The sequence below is a fragment of the Acinonyx jubatus genome, chromosome D4 (assembly GCF_027475565.1).
Source record: "Acinonyx jubatus isolate Ajub_Pintada_27869175 chromosome D4, VMU_Ajub_asm_v1.0, whole genome shotgun sequence".
Taxonomy (NCBI): Eukaryota; Metazoa; Chordata; class Mammalia; order Carnivora; family Felidae; genus Acinonyx; species Acinonyx jubatus.
The window spans coordinates 50,281,340-50,296,108 of NC_069391.1; the positions used below are offsets into that span (position 1 = coordinate 50,281,340).

The 14,769-nt window shown below is 38.4% G+C and overlaps 1 protein-coding gene and 1 pseudogene across 9 annotated transcripts in view; one reads left to right on the top strand and one right to left on the bottom strand.

The window, feature by feature from the left end:
• ADAMTSL1 (ADAMTS like 1) overlaps positions 1 to 14,769 on the bottom strand; it is an 872,819-nt gene that overhangs the window by 247,751 nt on the left and 610,299 nt on the right. For all 9 annotated transcript variants that reach the window (XM_053205052.1, XM_053205051.1, XM_053205050.1 and 6 more), the window contains one exon: positions 494 to 620. In XM_053205052.1, the coding sequence (XP_053061027.1) occupies positions 494 to 620 (127 nt within the window). The remainder of the gene's footprint in view (positions 1 to 493; positions 621 to 14,769) is intronic.
• LOC106969764 (non-histone chromosomal protein HMG-17-like) lies at positions 7,446 to 8,516 on the top strand (annotated as a pseudogene).

Consider the following 14,769-nt stretch of genomic DNA (forward strand, 5'->3'; position numbering starts at 1 on the left):
AATCGCTGCCCGACATTAATCCTGAAAGAACCTGTGATCAGCACCAATAAAAGGTCATTTTGTAAAGGAAGGCAGCGTGATTTCACAGTGGTAGGAAGTGAATTTGTTTAGGTCTGCACACTCTCCCTGCTGTATTCCACCAGGCACACCAGACTACATATCAGGCTGAGGCTTGGATGCAGCCCATCCTCATTGTGGGCAGCAAATTGCATGTCTACGTTTATAAATAGAGTGTGTCCTGATCCATGTGTAGTTCACTCCTGTGGCGCCACCAAGGAAAAGTTTCCTCCTTGGGGTTGCAATGGGTGACCTGACTTGGTCTACCTACACTAATACACAAAGCAGGAACATGAAGCTTTCTACAACATTTTCAGGTTCATATTCATTTTGGTGGTGGCGTTATTCCCTAGATGCCGAGGTGAGCCAGCATGAAATCAGGGGAGATGAATTAGCCAACAAACCCAAAGATTGCCCCACGTTTGTCGTGTCTTACATTTGGTTGCAGAGAGCTGGGATTTGTACTGCCCTCGGACCAGTCGGCAGGTGGACCCATCCCCGTTGCAGACTCCACAGTTATCTTCCTTCATGGTGCTTCCGAGCTGGTGATCACAGCCAACAATCTAACAGGAAAGAGAGATGTATAATTCAAGCAGGTGCTCACTGTAGGGATCCATTGTGAGGCCCATCATCAACCACTAAATGACCCTCCCTTCATTTCTGAGGAAGCATAAAACATGCTTCCCATAAAGGGGAGTGAATTCAGCTGGAATTTCAATCAAGCTAGGGAAGAAAACAGGTAACGATGTTTTTACAGTTTAAATATATAAACAGAAAGAAGGGTGGAGAGAGAGAAACAGAGAGACAGAGGGAGAGAGAGAGAAAAGAGGCAGGGGAGAAGGTGAGGGAGAAAGGAAATCTTCAACTATTGATATTATAGAGTCTTCATTAAAAAATCATTCCCACTGTCAATAATTATGATTCACGAAAACTACAAAAATACAATCACGAAGTAACTGTAGCAGGAAAAGTTCCAAGAATTATTTTCATGTTCCATATGTTCCTTAGGCTGTAAGCTGTGTAAGGGAAGGGGTTTTATATATGGGGTCCATTGGAGTACATTGATGTATTCCAAGCCACTAGAAGAATACTGGCAAAATATAAGCCCTTAATAGATATTTGCTGAATGATAATGAAAATACTTCCCTTTCTATAGCACAACTAAGAGGCAATCACAGAATCATCTGACAGAGGCAAGATCATTGTATGTATGTGTGGTAGGAGAGGAGGGTTGATGTGGAAGGCAGCAGATAGAACTAATACTGAGGCCCTTTTTGCCTGGCCATGTCCTGTACCAGGCACAAGTATCTTGTTAATTCTGAGAACAATTAGGCAAGGTATCTCTCCGTTTTATAGCTGAAGCCATGAATCTTGCCAAGGTTACTTTGCTAGTAAGTAGCTGAGTTCTAAACACATCTAACAAAACATTTATGCTTAGTCCAAATCAGGCTTAACAAAATCACAAGCACTTAATCAAGTATATGGACAAACTCATTTGTACTTTTATTCTTTCTTTCCTCTCCAGTGTTCAAGTTAAAAAATTCAAATCCAAACTGTATCAGGTTGTATTTCTATAGTTCTAGTTAGAGCTAATATCAAAAGACTTATTTCACTTCCAAATGATTTCAACTATTGTCTTTGACAAAAGTCAAATGAAAACTGTAGGGACATTGGAAGGGGCTTCTCTCCAGAAAGTCTCCACAATCCATTTCGTCCTTCAAAAATCTGACTGTTAATATGACCTTTCTTTGAGGCTTGATTTTCCTTTTGTACCTTTAATTAATAATTGCAAACACACGTTTAGGCAAAGGTTTGAGAAATACAATTATGTAGCAATGCATTACACATGTGCTGCATTTTAAAATGCCGTAATGTGTATTTTTATACACATCATACATATACAGGAAACTTTTAAAATAGATGACAAGGCAGTAACTCCTTCAACAATTGTACATTGTTTGAAATACAAAGTTGTCAGGAAAACACACTGCTTAGCCTTATGTGGGGAGCAAAGGTGGTTTGGCTCTGTCCTAGGGGTTCACTGTGGTCAGGCTGCAATTCACCTCAATATGTTCACAGGTTGCAGTGAGGCCACGTCAGAATTCACCCAAGCTTCATCCCTGCAGAGCCAGCACATGCTGGTCTACGACTTCATTGGTATGTTTCTATGGAGCTGCAGTAAAATTATTTTCAAAAACTTTCTGTAGACGAATCCACATAGGAGCTGAGTTGTATTCTGAGCGCAGTGTGAAATGGGAGTCCAGAAGTAACTTATTTACAAAAAACAAAAAAAAATCATTTAATCATTTAGCCAACAATGACCAAGACCTGCTATGGGCCAGGCACTGTGATAGGAGCAAAATCCAATGGTGATTTAAGCACATAAGGGCCTACCCCCACGGGACTTAGAGTCTAGTAGTGGAGGAACATATTACTCAAAGCATCACACACAAAAAATGTAAAATGATAATCGTGATTCAAACTATAAAACGCAGATACGTGATACCCTGAGAACATAAAATATGGAGAATTTGATCTGGTTAGGGAGGTCAGAGGTCTTCCTGAAGAAGAGTCTTCTGAGCTGGGATATGAATGAGATGCCAGAGTTAACTAGACGAAAGGGGAGTGCTGCTGTGAGATTTACTGCACGTCAGTCATGTGCAGTAACTAGCTAGTTAGAAAGTAATTCAAAACCAAAGTCGGCAAAAAACAAAAACAAAAGCAAAAATGTCAGAAGACTAAACCATCTGATTGCCTGAATAGGGCTGAATCCTTTGGAAAAACAAGGCAGTCTTAATTTAGGCAGTATTCAAAGAACCATTGATTCATCTGTTCCTTAGGGTTGGAAAGAGATGACCCTAATCTTACAAGATACTCAGCACTATGGAAGGGTGATAGGCAGTGGGCGTGGGAATTTACACTCTCAGGTGTCTCAAAAATAACTGGGTTTACTCTTTAAACTAAATAAATTTCAGGTTCCTCAACATATTTAACTTTCTCTGGAAAAATTTTAGCAGTCTCTCATGTACCTAAAGAGCCAAATAGGAGATTACCATGAAAATCTCTCTCTAATCCTAAAGATTTCTTATGCCTCCAAAGCCATTTTAAGAAAAGAACAATCTAGCTTCACAGATCCAAAGTAACAGTCTAATAGGAGCATCTAAATAGAAGGTGACATACGTTAAGGCTAACTTAACCAGATGTTAAGTGGATTTATGGGCATCAGAATATGAACCAAGTGAGTTCGAACTGGGCTTTGTTTAACTTCAGAATTGAAAAGACAAACATCTCCCTGACACACTTTTCCCTACTTTGTATCAATTCCTGTTTAAAGTGCCAAAATATTCTAACTCAATTATTTTTAAAACGTGGAATATTTTAGCATCAGATAAAATGTTCTTATTTTGGTCCAAGTGGAAAACTGTTTGCAGTTATATCAAAAAAAAATCATTATTGACATATCTCAGTCTGCCTCAATCTATTGATCTGGAATAACTGTTAGATTAATTAAAAATTAGTTAAACTATTACCCTGAGGGATATCATTAATAACAGAGAAAAAAGAAATATACAGAAATGAGCTTATTTGGCAGTTATAATGACAGATCTCTCTGTGTCTTTGCACATACTATTATTTCTGCCTAGAGTGCTCTTCTTAAATTCTTAATTTAGAAGAATCCTATTCATTCTTCAAATTTCAAATTAAGTGTCTCCTCTTCAAAAAAGCCTTTTTTAGGTTCCAGAGCTAATGGCTTTATTCCTCTATGCATCCTCTATGAGGCCATTTGTTCATACCTCCACGTAGCAGAGATTATTGGTTGCCACCCAACACCCATCTTCCCTATTTTTCTCAGTAACAGAACTTCAATTTTATTTGGGGGTAGCAATATATCCAGTTAAAAGAATATATTTTTCATTGGCTGTGTGACCAACTTGTAAATAGTGAAATAAAAGTGAAAGTGTTGTGTGGGACTTCTGGGAAGTCTACTTGAAAGAAGCTGATTAGGGCACCTGGGTGGTTCAATCAGTTAAGTGTCCTCCTTAGGCTCAGGTCATGATCTCACGATTCGTGAGATCAAGCCCCGCATTGGGCTCTGTGCTGACAGCTCAGAACCTGGAGCCTGCTTCGGATTCTGTGTCTCCCTCTCTTTCTCTCTCTGCCCCTCTCCAGCTTGTGCTCTCTCTCTCTCTCTCAAAAATGAATAAACATTAAAAAATTAAAAAAAAAAGCAGCTGACTTAGATAGCCCCTCCTGCCCTCTAACACTCTCCTTCCTTCCTGTTGTCTCCAGTTGCTATCTTGAAAAATGAGACAATACTAAGAATGGGAGCCTTGCAGTAAGGATGGCAGAACAGAAAGAAAGAGCTTGGTTCTTGAACTCCCCTTGGACTGATGACGAGTTGACTTCTTTTTTTTTTTTTGTGAGAGAGTAAATCCTTTATGTGCTTAAGCCATTATTACTTTGGGGTTTCTTTTATATACACCCAATTCAAGTAGTTGTATAACTTATATTGAGCTTAATCTATTAATATGTCTGTTTCCATACCAGATCATGGGCAATTTGCGAGGCTGTGTTTCATTAATTAATCTTTGTGCTTCTGCTGTATGGCACAGCATTTGACATTTGACATGCACAGTGAATGCTGGTGAATCAATGAAACACATAGCAAACATAATGGTTTGTTAATGAAGGCACTGTAGATTACAGATAGGCAGCTTTAGACTGCAGTCGTTGATAGCACACACATAGACAAAAATGCACATGTATGTGTGTATGTGTGCTTGTTTGTATCTGTGTACACAGAAGAACAGACACATCATAAATGACAACTACAGGTCAAACTTAAGCTTCTGTCCTGATGCATGCACAAGAATTACAGTAAAGGGCTAGTATTTTTAAGAGACTATTTCCCAAGTGCACCTATGCTCATTATTAGTGAAGTGTCATAGAAGGCAATGTTCAGGTCACTGAGTTCCCAGGACCACCCCATTCTGGACAAAACATTAAAGTGAGATAGTGACCACTCATAACTTTGGCAACTACGCAGAATATTTTTATAAAGGGTGGAACACTAACTGAATATTTTGGCCTAATGTATTTTTTTTTTACTTTATTTATTTTTGAGAGAGAGACAGAGTACAAGCAGAGGAGGAACAGAGAGAGAGGGAGGCACAGAATCCGAAGCAGGCTCCAGGCTCCTAGCTATCAGCACAGAGCCTGACATGGGGCTTGAACTCACAAACCGTGACATCATGACCTGTGCCGAAGTTGGTCACCCAACTGACTGAGCCACCCAGGCGCCCCTGGCCTAATGTATTTTATTCGTATTCTGCTACTAGGTATCAACTTGATACAGCAGTCTATTCTCTGCATCTGAAATGACTGCACAATGTTACGCTCTCTCTCTCTCTCTCCCTCTTTTTTTTTTTTTTGTAACAAAATTTTATCTCAGGTGACATAAAAAGTGAAAGGCTCCAAGATATTTTTGTGGTTTAAACACCATTAGCCAGTCATCAACTTTTGCTTTTCTGTCCTGATTGTACCCTTTTCACACTCACGTACGTATGTACAAGCACAGACGTGCAGTCCTCCATCCTACGTTTAAGTAGAACATACACACTTACCACTGCTGATTCTTCTTCCTTCTCCTTCAGGGTTTACTCGGGGGGGGGGGGGGCAGAAAACCCTCCTTAAACAAAAACTCGGGTGATACTATCCAATCCGAATTGGCTTACAGACTTGAAGCACGTCATGCCAATTTTAGGCATCAGGGCTATAGAGTGTGCTGATAGGGGTCTCTCCCTTTATTTTACAGAGCTAATAGTGAGTGAACAGACAGACCACAAGACTGGAATTCTCTAGACACTGAAATATGTATAATAAAATGTCTTCACTAGGAGCCACAGGAAAAAGAAAGATTATCATCTGAATAATTTGGAGAATGTAAATAAACACTATCTATAAGCTGATACCATGCCCCAAACTGACGTGCTTAGATGGGTTCACTGCTGGCCCCAATTCAAATGGTTTCCCATAAGGACCTCAACTTCTAGCATCAAATACTGAGCCAGTGATGTCAAGCTTTTCTTGATCCAACACCATGAGGTAAGAAACTTTTAAATCCCTTTATTTTCAGCACAAGGAAAGACAAATATGGAAAATTTAACTGTGCAAATCTGATCACAGCTGCTTTTATTTATAATTATTTAATTCAGATAGAACTTTATGGGGAAGAGTGAGCTCTTACATACTTATAACTCATTTACTATTTACACTAATAGGAAAGATATTGTAATCTCCAACTTCACCTTCAAAATATTTAGATATTGATTGATTTGTTTATGCTTTACCTTTTTACAAAAATATCTACAGCAAATATACATACATATATAAACACACATATATATACATATATGTATACATATATGTATAGATATATGTATATAATTCAAGACAATAAAATAAATACAAGTACACATGGGAATATGGGGCAAGCAGAAAAATAAGTAAGAAAGATGAATTAAAGCCAGAAATGAGAGAACTACACAGAATGCATACTGAGGTTGTACACATTGGCTAGATGTGGGTTACATGTCTGAAAATGAGCTTCCTAGAAGAGAGGAAAATATGAGCAATTGCAAGAGTTACAACATTACTGGATCTTCTAGAAAATGTAAAGGATAATGTGTTCCTTGTAGTAGACACTTAATAAATATTTATGTAATGAATGAATGACAAACTGGCTGAGGAGAACCATAACTACTCAAAGTACTGAAATCCTAGATACACATTTACTGTGGTTTTCTGAAAGAGAGTGCCATGTAATAATGTCCCAATAACAACTGAACAAATAAATATAAGACCTTTCAAAGAACTGGCTCTTTAATTACCTTTGATGAACTCTAGTGGTCAGGGAACATTTGGTAAAAGCAAATTTTCAGAAGCCAAAACAAATCATCTAGGTACACAGCATTTTAATGGATAGACTTCATCTAAGAATAGACTTCATACCACTTAGGGCTGGGCTGGCAAAAATATGGTACACGTGCATCTATTTTTCCTGCCAGGACCCATGACAGACATTGCTAATCAACTGTAGCACTCTTTGCCACTGAGATTTTATGTGGCCCCAAATCTTCAGTGACATTGTACTCTAGAAGGTCAAATCCAATAGAGTATGACTATCATTGGAGGAGACTACACCAATTTACTATTCCAGAGCCAGAAAAATGAACCAGCTGACTATCATTTGGATGATTCAACACAAATCTTTCTCTTAAAAATAACCTTCTTGAACAGTGTGAAGAAGGAGAGACCCTGGACCCACCAAAGTCCGTGTGCTGCTGCATCCCCGTGTCCAATGCCTGTGCCCTGCTGCCATTGCCACCATGGTCAAGGGATAGGCTGATGGGGATGCTAATGGAGATAAAGCCAAGGTAAAGGATGAGTCCCAGAGAAAATCTAAGGTGATCTACTAAACCTACTCCTCCAAAGCCAGAGCCCAAGACCAAAAAGGTCCTTGCAAAGAAGGGGTAGAAGGTACCAAAAGGGAAAAGGGGGAAAGCTGATGTTGGCAAGGATGGGAATAACCCTGCAGAAAACGGAGATGCCAAAACAGAAGAGGCGCAGAAAGTTAAAGGTGCCAGAGATGTCAAGTGAAGTGTGTGCATTTTTGATAAATGTATACTTTGGTGATCATACAATTTGAAATACTATTTTTAATCAAGTATTATAAAAATGCAGAATTTTTTTTAAAGCTATGTTATTAGCACACAGAACATTCATTGTTGTTTGGGGGGAAGGGCATACGTCACTAATAGAATATCCTGGAAGCTAGATTGATATGAGGGGAAAAAACTGTCTCTTCTAGTTTTGAGAAAATTCCTCTTGGTTCCCAGGAGAAGAGATTCCTTGATGTTGACACACATTAGCCATCTTGGCACAGATATTTTGTGGTGTGGAAAAACTAAAATTCATTTTTTTGTCCTTATCTCCCTCTCTGCCTTCAACTTGACTCCCTTAAACCCAAAGACCTACTGAAATCTGAGCCTAAGAAATGGTTCCCAGTCCCTTAAAAGAGTTCTTTTTTTAGCTTGTGGATCTTCAGATTGATAATTCTGCCATTTTCATTTCCCGAAAGTCAGGGTCAGCTTGTGAAAAGTTGTTAAGCAATATGCTAAGCGTGAAATGTTAACCTTCACTCTAAACTTTCCCTGTTCAGAGCATCAAATGAAGACTTCATTGGGTTTTACAGTGGCATTCTGATTTTGGTAGTCCATTGAAAAATGGAGTTTGAAAGTTGTTGTATACTGTTAATGACCATCTGCCCATTTCCTGCCTGCAATACCATGATTGTTTACGGAAAGTATCTTTAATAAAGCTGGATACTGTTTGGCTTAGAAAAAAAATTAACACTTCCTTAAGATTTGAATGATTTCAAGTACAGATTATAACACTGAGGTTCATATAAGCTAAACAACTTCCCCAAGGTAACAAAGATGGTGACTAACAAAACCACAATTCCAGCTTGGGATTTCCGACTATAGGTTATAGTAGGATCTCTATGAACCATGGAAACACACACAATATAATATTTATTATGACAATGGTGAATGGTGATAACAAAGTTGACTATTCTTATCAAGACCACTGCCACCAGAGCAGGACATATGCACAGGGATGGATAGGTGGCTTCATCTGTACATGTGACTTGGAAACACATATAGGAAGTAAATGGGAAGGTACGCTCTCCATCTACACTTGTGCTTCACACCTCCCTAATATGAGAAAACAAAATCCCTGACCATTCACAAAGGTGCTAATAGTGGTCCATGAGCTATGTTTAGTATTTTCAAGGCCTAATGGAAATACATTTACTGCAATAAAAGCATATAAGGCCCCCCAAGCCCCCAACCATCTCATTACACAAATAAGCTGAATCCAGATCTTTACTGCATTTATTTTTTTTTTTTACTTATACTCAGGTATTTAAGTCATAAAATGGGAAAACAAATTATTAGTTAATACATGCAGTGTTTTGAGTAGATGGAAACTTCCAAAACACAAGGCCCATAGGAAAAAAATAATAAAGAACACCTTTGTGTTACAAAGTTGGGAACCACTGGTTGAGTCCTTTGTTTGTTGTTCAAATACCCTTGGGAGGACTAACACATGAAGTTGTTGATTATACTTAAATTAAACCAAACCAACTGAGCATAAGGCATTATGCTGGCTGTTATGGTGCTGTGGGGAATACACAGAAGTAGTAGGCATAGTCCAATCTAGGGTGAATGGGTTTAATCAGATAATTTCCTCAAAATAGTTGAGAACAGAAAAGGAGTAAGATCTCTAAGACTAAAGGTCATAGGGGTATGGAGGTAGAGAAAGAAGGGAAACCCACCTAGACAGGAGAGAGTAAGCTAGTGTTTGCCAAACATTTGCCATATATATCTTCTCACTTAATTCTTTTCTAAAAATTGAGATATAATTGGTATGTAACATTAGTTTCAGGTATAAAACATAATGACTTAATATTTATATATATTCCAAAATTATCACCACCATAAATCTAGTTAACATTATTTAATTCTTGTAATATCCCTGAAAATTACTTAAAATTATGTCTATTTTACAAAAATAAAACTGAGACTCAGGAAGGTCTGACAACTTGTCCAAGGTCACATTACTGGGAATTGATGTTGCCAGAGTTGAAATCCAAGCTGAGTAGCATTATGTCATCAGTGAGTGATTCCTCTATTCCATGATGTGTTGTGTTCCTCTTGGGGGTTAGAAGGGCAGTGAGGAGACAGGAAGAATGAGGATGAACATGTCTGTCGGCCACAACTTGTTGCCAAGAGCAACATCAGCCTACAGCTCTAAGTACTGAGATTGAGCATCAAGAAAAAGTGGGATCTTTGCCTTCAGTAGCTTTGAAAATATATTTTCAATGGGAAGGATTCCTTTTTTGAGGCAGCAATTGAATTGATTTAAAAAGAAATTTGTTGGGTTTTTTTTTTCAACAGCGATGCACACATGTCACAGAGAAACACTGGTAAATACCTACAGGTTATCAGGCCAAATGTATGAGGTGTAGCTGTCCTATGCTCTAATACACCACAATGTGGGCAAAAAATTTATGTGAAGGCATTAATTCCATTTGCTCCAGAAGATTTTCCAAAGGGAGCTTCCCAATACATAACAGTTTCTCCTCTGAGTTTACCAATCACTGGTAGGTAGGCCTACCCAATTTCCTCTTGGATTCACCAGAGTCCTTCCAATGGCCCACAAGATCCTTTACCATCTGAGTTACCTCTGTGACTTTATCTCCCTCTGGCTCACTCTTCTTGTTGTTCTTCAAAAATAGCACTTTCTTGTCTTAGGATAGCACCTCTGGATGGAACATTCTTTTTCTTTCTTTCTTTTTTTTTTTTTTTTTAATCAGAGAGAGTATAAGTAGGGGAGACAGGAAAAGGGGAAGAGAGAGAGAATCTTAAGCAGGCTCCATACTCACGGCAGAGCCTCATGAAAGACTTGATCCCATGACCCTGGGATCATGACCTGAACTGAAATCAAGAGCTGGGTGCTCAACCAACTGAACCACCCAAGTGCCCCTGGAATATTCTCTCATAGACACCACTAAAGCCTCCTTTAAGCTTTGCTGTTAACTTTCATCTTCTCAATAAGCTCTACTTTGATCAGACTATTTAAAGCTGCATCCCAGACCCATGTTCCACACTGTTCTTTTTTTTTTTTTTCATCCTATGGCACTTCTTTTATAATATAATTTGCTTATTAGGTTTATTGTTTATTTTCTATCTCCTCCTAGAATATAATACCACAAGTTTCCAGTGTCTAATAATATAACAAACAATGAATAAAAATTTGTTGAATGAATGAATGAATGAATGAATGAATTCTGTATATAGGCACGGCTAGTGGGGAGAGAGATAGATTATGTTTCAAAGAATTTTCCTCCTTATCCCACCCTAGAACATAATAACAGTTTATACTACTTAAACTCTCTGCCACTAGTTCCAAAGATCAAAAAAGAGCTCTCGGTCAAAAAAGAAAAATATCTCCATGGATGCATCATTTTATAGTACTACAACTTCTACTTTGATTTCCACTTGTCACTTTGCCTACTGTGTTTCAAGTCCTTCATGCACTGCTCCAAAATTGCCTTAAGGTATAAATGCTTATTATTTTCAAGTGAGTCTCCCTCTTTATCCACTAGGCACAGTGCTCTAGGCTTCACGTCCTAGCTTTGACATCAACTCTGGACCTGGAAGCTTACTTTGTACTTGATCTCCTGAGCACCTGATTTTTGGCTTTTCCAAAGGGACTTTAGCTTGGACAGTGCTAGGCCTGACTCCTCCCATTACTCTGTGTGGGCTCTAGCCCTTTGGCTGGTCATCTGGCTGGATCAGAACCATAGTCCTTCTCTACCTCCAACCTACCCATCCACACTCTCATCAAAGGGTAGGGACTTTAACCACCTCTGTGGTTAAAGGCTAAAGGAGGACTCCTTGCAATAAGATGTGACCAGGTGCTGTTTTTTAAGCGTCTTATTTCTATCTTCTCTACCATTTGAGCTAGAGATATTGTCCTGTGCTCCTTATTAGCTTGCTTATGCTTGCAGTTCTAGAGATGCTGGGGGATTGCCACTGGTTCTCTGATGTTTAACTCTTTATATTATTAAGCAAATGGAAGAAAATGATGTCAATGTTAGGGGTATGAGACAGCTGATAGAAGGAGCAGTGAATTTATTAGATTGCAAATATTTTTAAGTGTTTTTCCAGCACTGCCTTTCTTGAGATCAAGAATTTAATCTACTTAATGGCTGGGTAAACATACCCTGAAATGGAAAAAGAGAATGACTAAGTCTTATTTCCAACATTTATTATGTTTCTTAGGTGCTCCTGATCTAATTTATTTTTCTCCTTTCTTATTTATTTCAGGGTCTGGCCAAATTGTGGTGTAAATTTATTGCTAAAAACATGGACTTTTTCGCATATTGCTTTGGTTAAATTTGTTTGTCTAGTAGTCTTCAGTAGAAATTCTAAGAATTATCCTAGTATAGACATAGACTAGAATTCATTCTCGGCACATGGTCAGTGGACTTTTCTTTAACAGGCTGTCTTCTTCTCTCCCCTGCTTCCAAAATTAGGGTGTCTGGAGAACGCGAAACAAAATTATACAAAGGCGTGACCTCCAGCCTTGCTTCTGTCTCTTAGACTGTGAAGTGCCCAAGAGGGAAAGTGTTGAATTTGGCCTCACTTCACATGGCATTAACTGTAATTCTTTGTGAATTGTGGTGACATCATGGTATACTTTGACATCACTGCTCAGACTCCCTTCTGCTGCTGGGCATATAATGCATAGTTTTTGTTCAAACACAAGAGTCCTTTGTTGAGAAGAAAAGATAGCAGCTGGTCTTCTGCTCTGGTACAAATGTGGATCTTACTGGAATGTGTCTGTTCAGTAAGTCACCACAAAGTAGCCATTCTGCTATGATGGTTAGAACTCACTCATACACATCACTCTGGAAAATTCTGTGAAAATTTACATCTAAAGAGGTCAAAATTCCAGATGTGGCCACAAGTCAGCAAAATTCTGCATATAATAACAATGCTCTCACTCACATGTTTAGGTATGTTATCTGAAGTCAGTATCCAAAAAGCAGTAGTATGCTGCCTATACGAGTGTGGCAAGGATAGAGGGGAAATAAAAGGAAAGGTGAAGAGGGACATATCTGTCTCCCAAAATACTTCTGGTCCCACAGCCATCCAAGCATCTGGGATCGCTAGCCAGGACGGCTTCCACCATTCCTTGGCTCTCAAGTCAATTCCTAGTTACTTCCCAAAACCTATGACCTTATTCTAATGTGAAGCTTCTGGGTGGGACTATTAGTATTCTGATTCAAAGTCAGTCATAAATGTCCTCAACTGACATTTCCTTTTTCCTTTCTTGGGTTCTCCATTAACATTTCTGTCCTAGGGTAAAAGCCGATAAAATGGATCAAAACAGAGTTTATCTAAGAGTTTATATAAAAATATCATCTGTAAAATGCCTCCAAACTTCTGTCCCATATGGCTATCATACTTGCACAAGGCAGAAAAGTTTCAGATCAGTTTGAAAAACTAAAGGTTGTTAATCTCAGATCATTCCCTGGGGAACAAGTCATATCACAAAATATTTGGATGGGATAGTAAACTTCTTTTAATGAAAAAAAAATTAATTGTTTTGATTGTTTTACTCTTAGAACAAATAGAGCCATGACATAATCCTCAGTTCTACCATGAGTCTTACAATTGTTAAAAGTATTTGCTCCCCATCTAGAAATTTTATACTTAAGAAGACCAATAGGACCATAGTGCCCATCCCAGTCTTTTATCCATACGTTCACTCCTGGAATATCATTACTTATATAAAGAATCTATGTGTTGTATAGCCCTAACTCATGAGAGAGGCAGCATGACATCGTGGTGGGGGGAACAAACAACTCAACCTGGAAGTGATAATTAGTACATTTGCTTGAATATATCACACACGTTCACTATGAGATTCAGTTCTCTCATGACTTATAAGAGGATGATCAATCTACTTTATATACTTGTAAAGATTTCACGTGATAGCTTACAGAAGAAGATCTACTACAGGGCCTACCACTTAACAACTCTGATATATGTCCTGGAATTTCTGGGATAATTCTACTCTCAAACCTTCTGTTTTATAGTCCCCATAGTTATTGGGCCATATGTGCTGATTACCTTGGGGGGATATGTGGCCATTGTGCAAAGGGGAGGTATTCTGCTCCTATATGTGAAAATGTGTCTGAGGTTGTAAAGGGTGGCATGGTGACTTGAGCACCTATAGACTGCTTGTCTCACAGTTCTAGGTACAGGGTCAAGTTTGTAAGAGCTCAGATCCATTTGAGTTCCTCTGGATCTGACAACAGCAAATATAAAGTAAGATCATAACCCTGATCCTGTGGAAGAAACAGACTCTGTTTTAGAGGGCAGAGCAAGAGAGCTTCATTGAAAAAAAAAATTTTTTTAAATTTCCCTCTACCTTGCAAAAGTGGCCAGTGAAATAGCAGCAAGCTTGATTGACTCTTCAGGAAATGATAATTGGGACTTTTTAAGGACTCTGTTAGAAACGTAAAAAGCCTCTCTGGGATTGCTGTTGGAGTAGCAAATAATGTCCTCTGCAGTCCACTCAAATGATAGAAGAATGCTTAGGATTCTTAAAATATCCTTCCTTAGCTCTACTTCTAGACTACTAACCTAGTTAATTCGAGACCACTTTCAAATATGTTTAAGAGAAGAACAATTACTAAGCGTTATTTGTCAACACAAAAGAGATTTCTCAAATTCAGTCTTCTAAAACCTGAAGTCTGGGGCAAAATATATTTTCAGAGGTGGGAGCAAGAGTTTGGAGTCCTGTTTTCTCCATGGGAGTCTGCACCCATAGGAACATGTTAATATATGTGTTAATATATGACAGCTGAGTTTAATGAAAGAAAGCGAGTAGTCAGCAAATCCAGTTCGTCGGAGGAACATTAAAAAATCTATTTGTGTTAATGGGGAACAAACCTTGAATATGAATGTGCAAACCAAAACAAATCAGTTAAAATTTTTATTTATTTATTTTTTTAAGGAAAAGTAGCCTGCTCAAAACTGGGAATTAGAATGGTTTCTCAATCAGAATTAG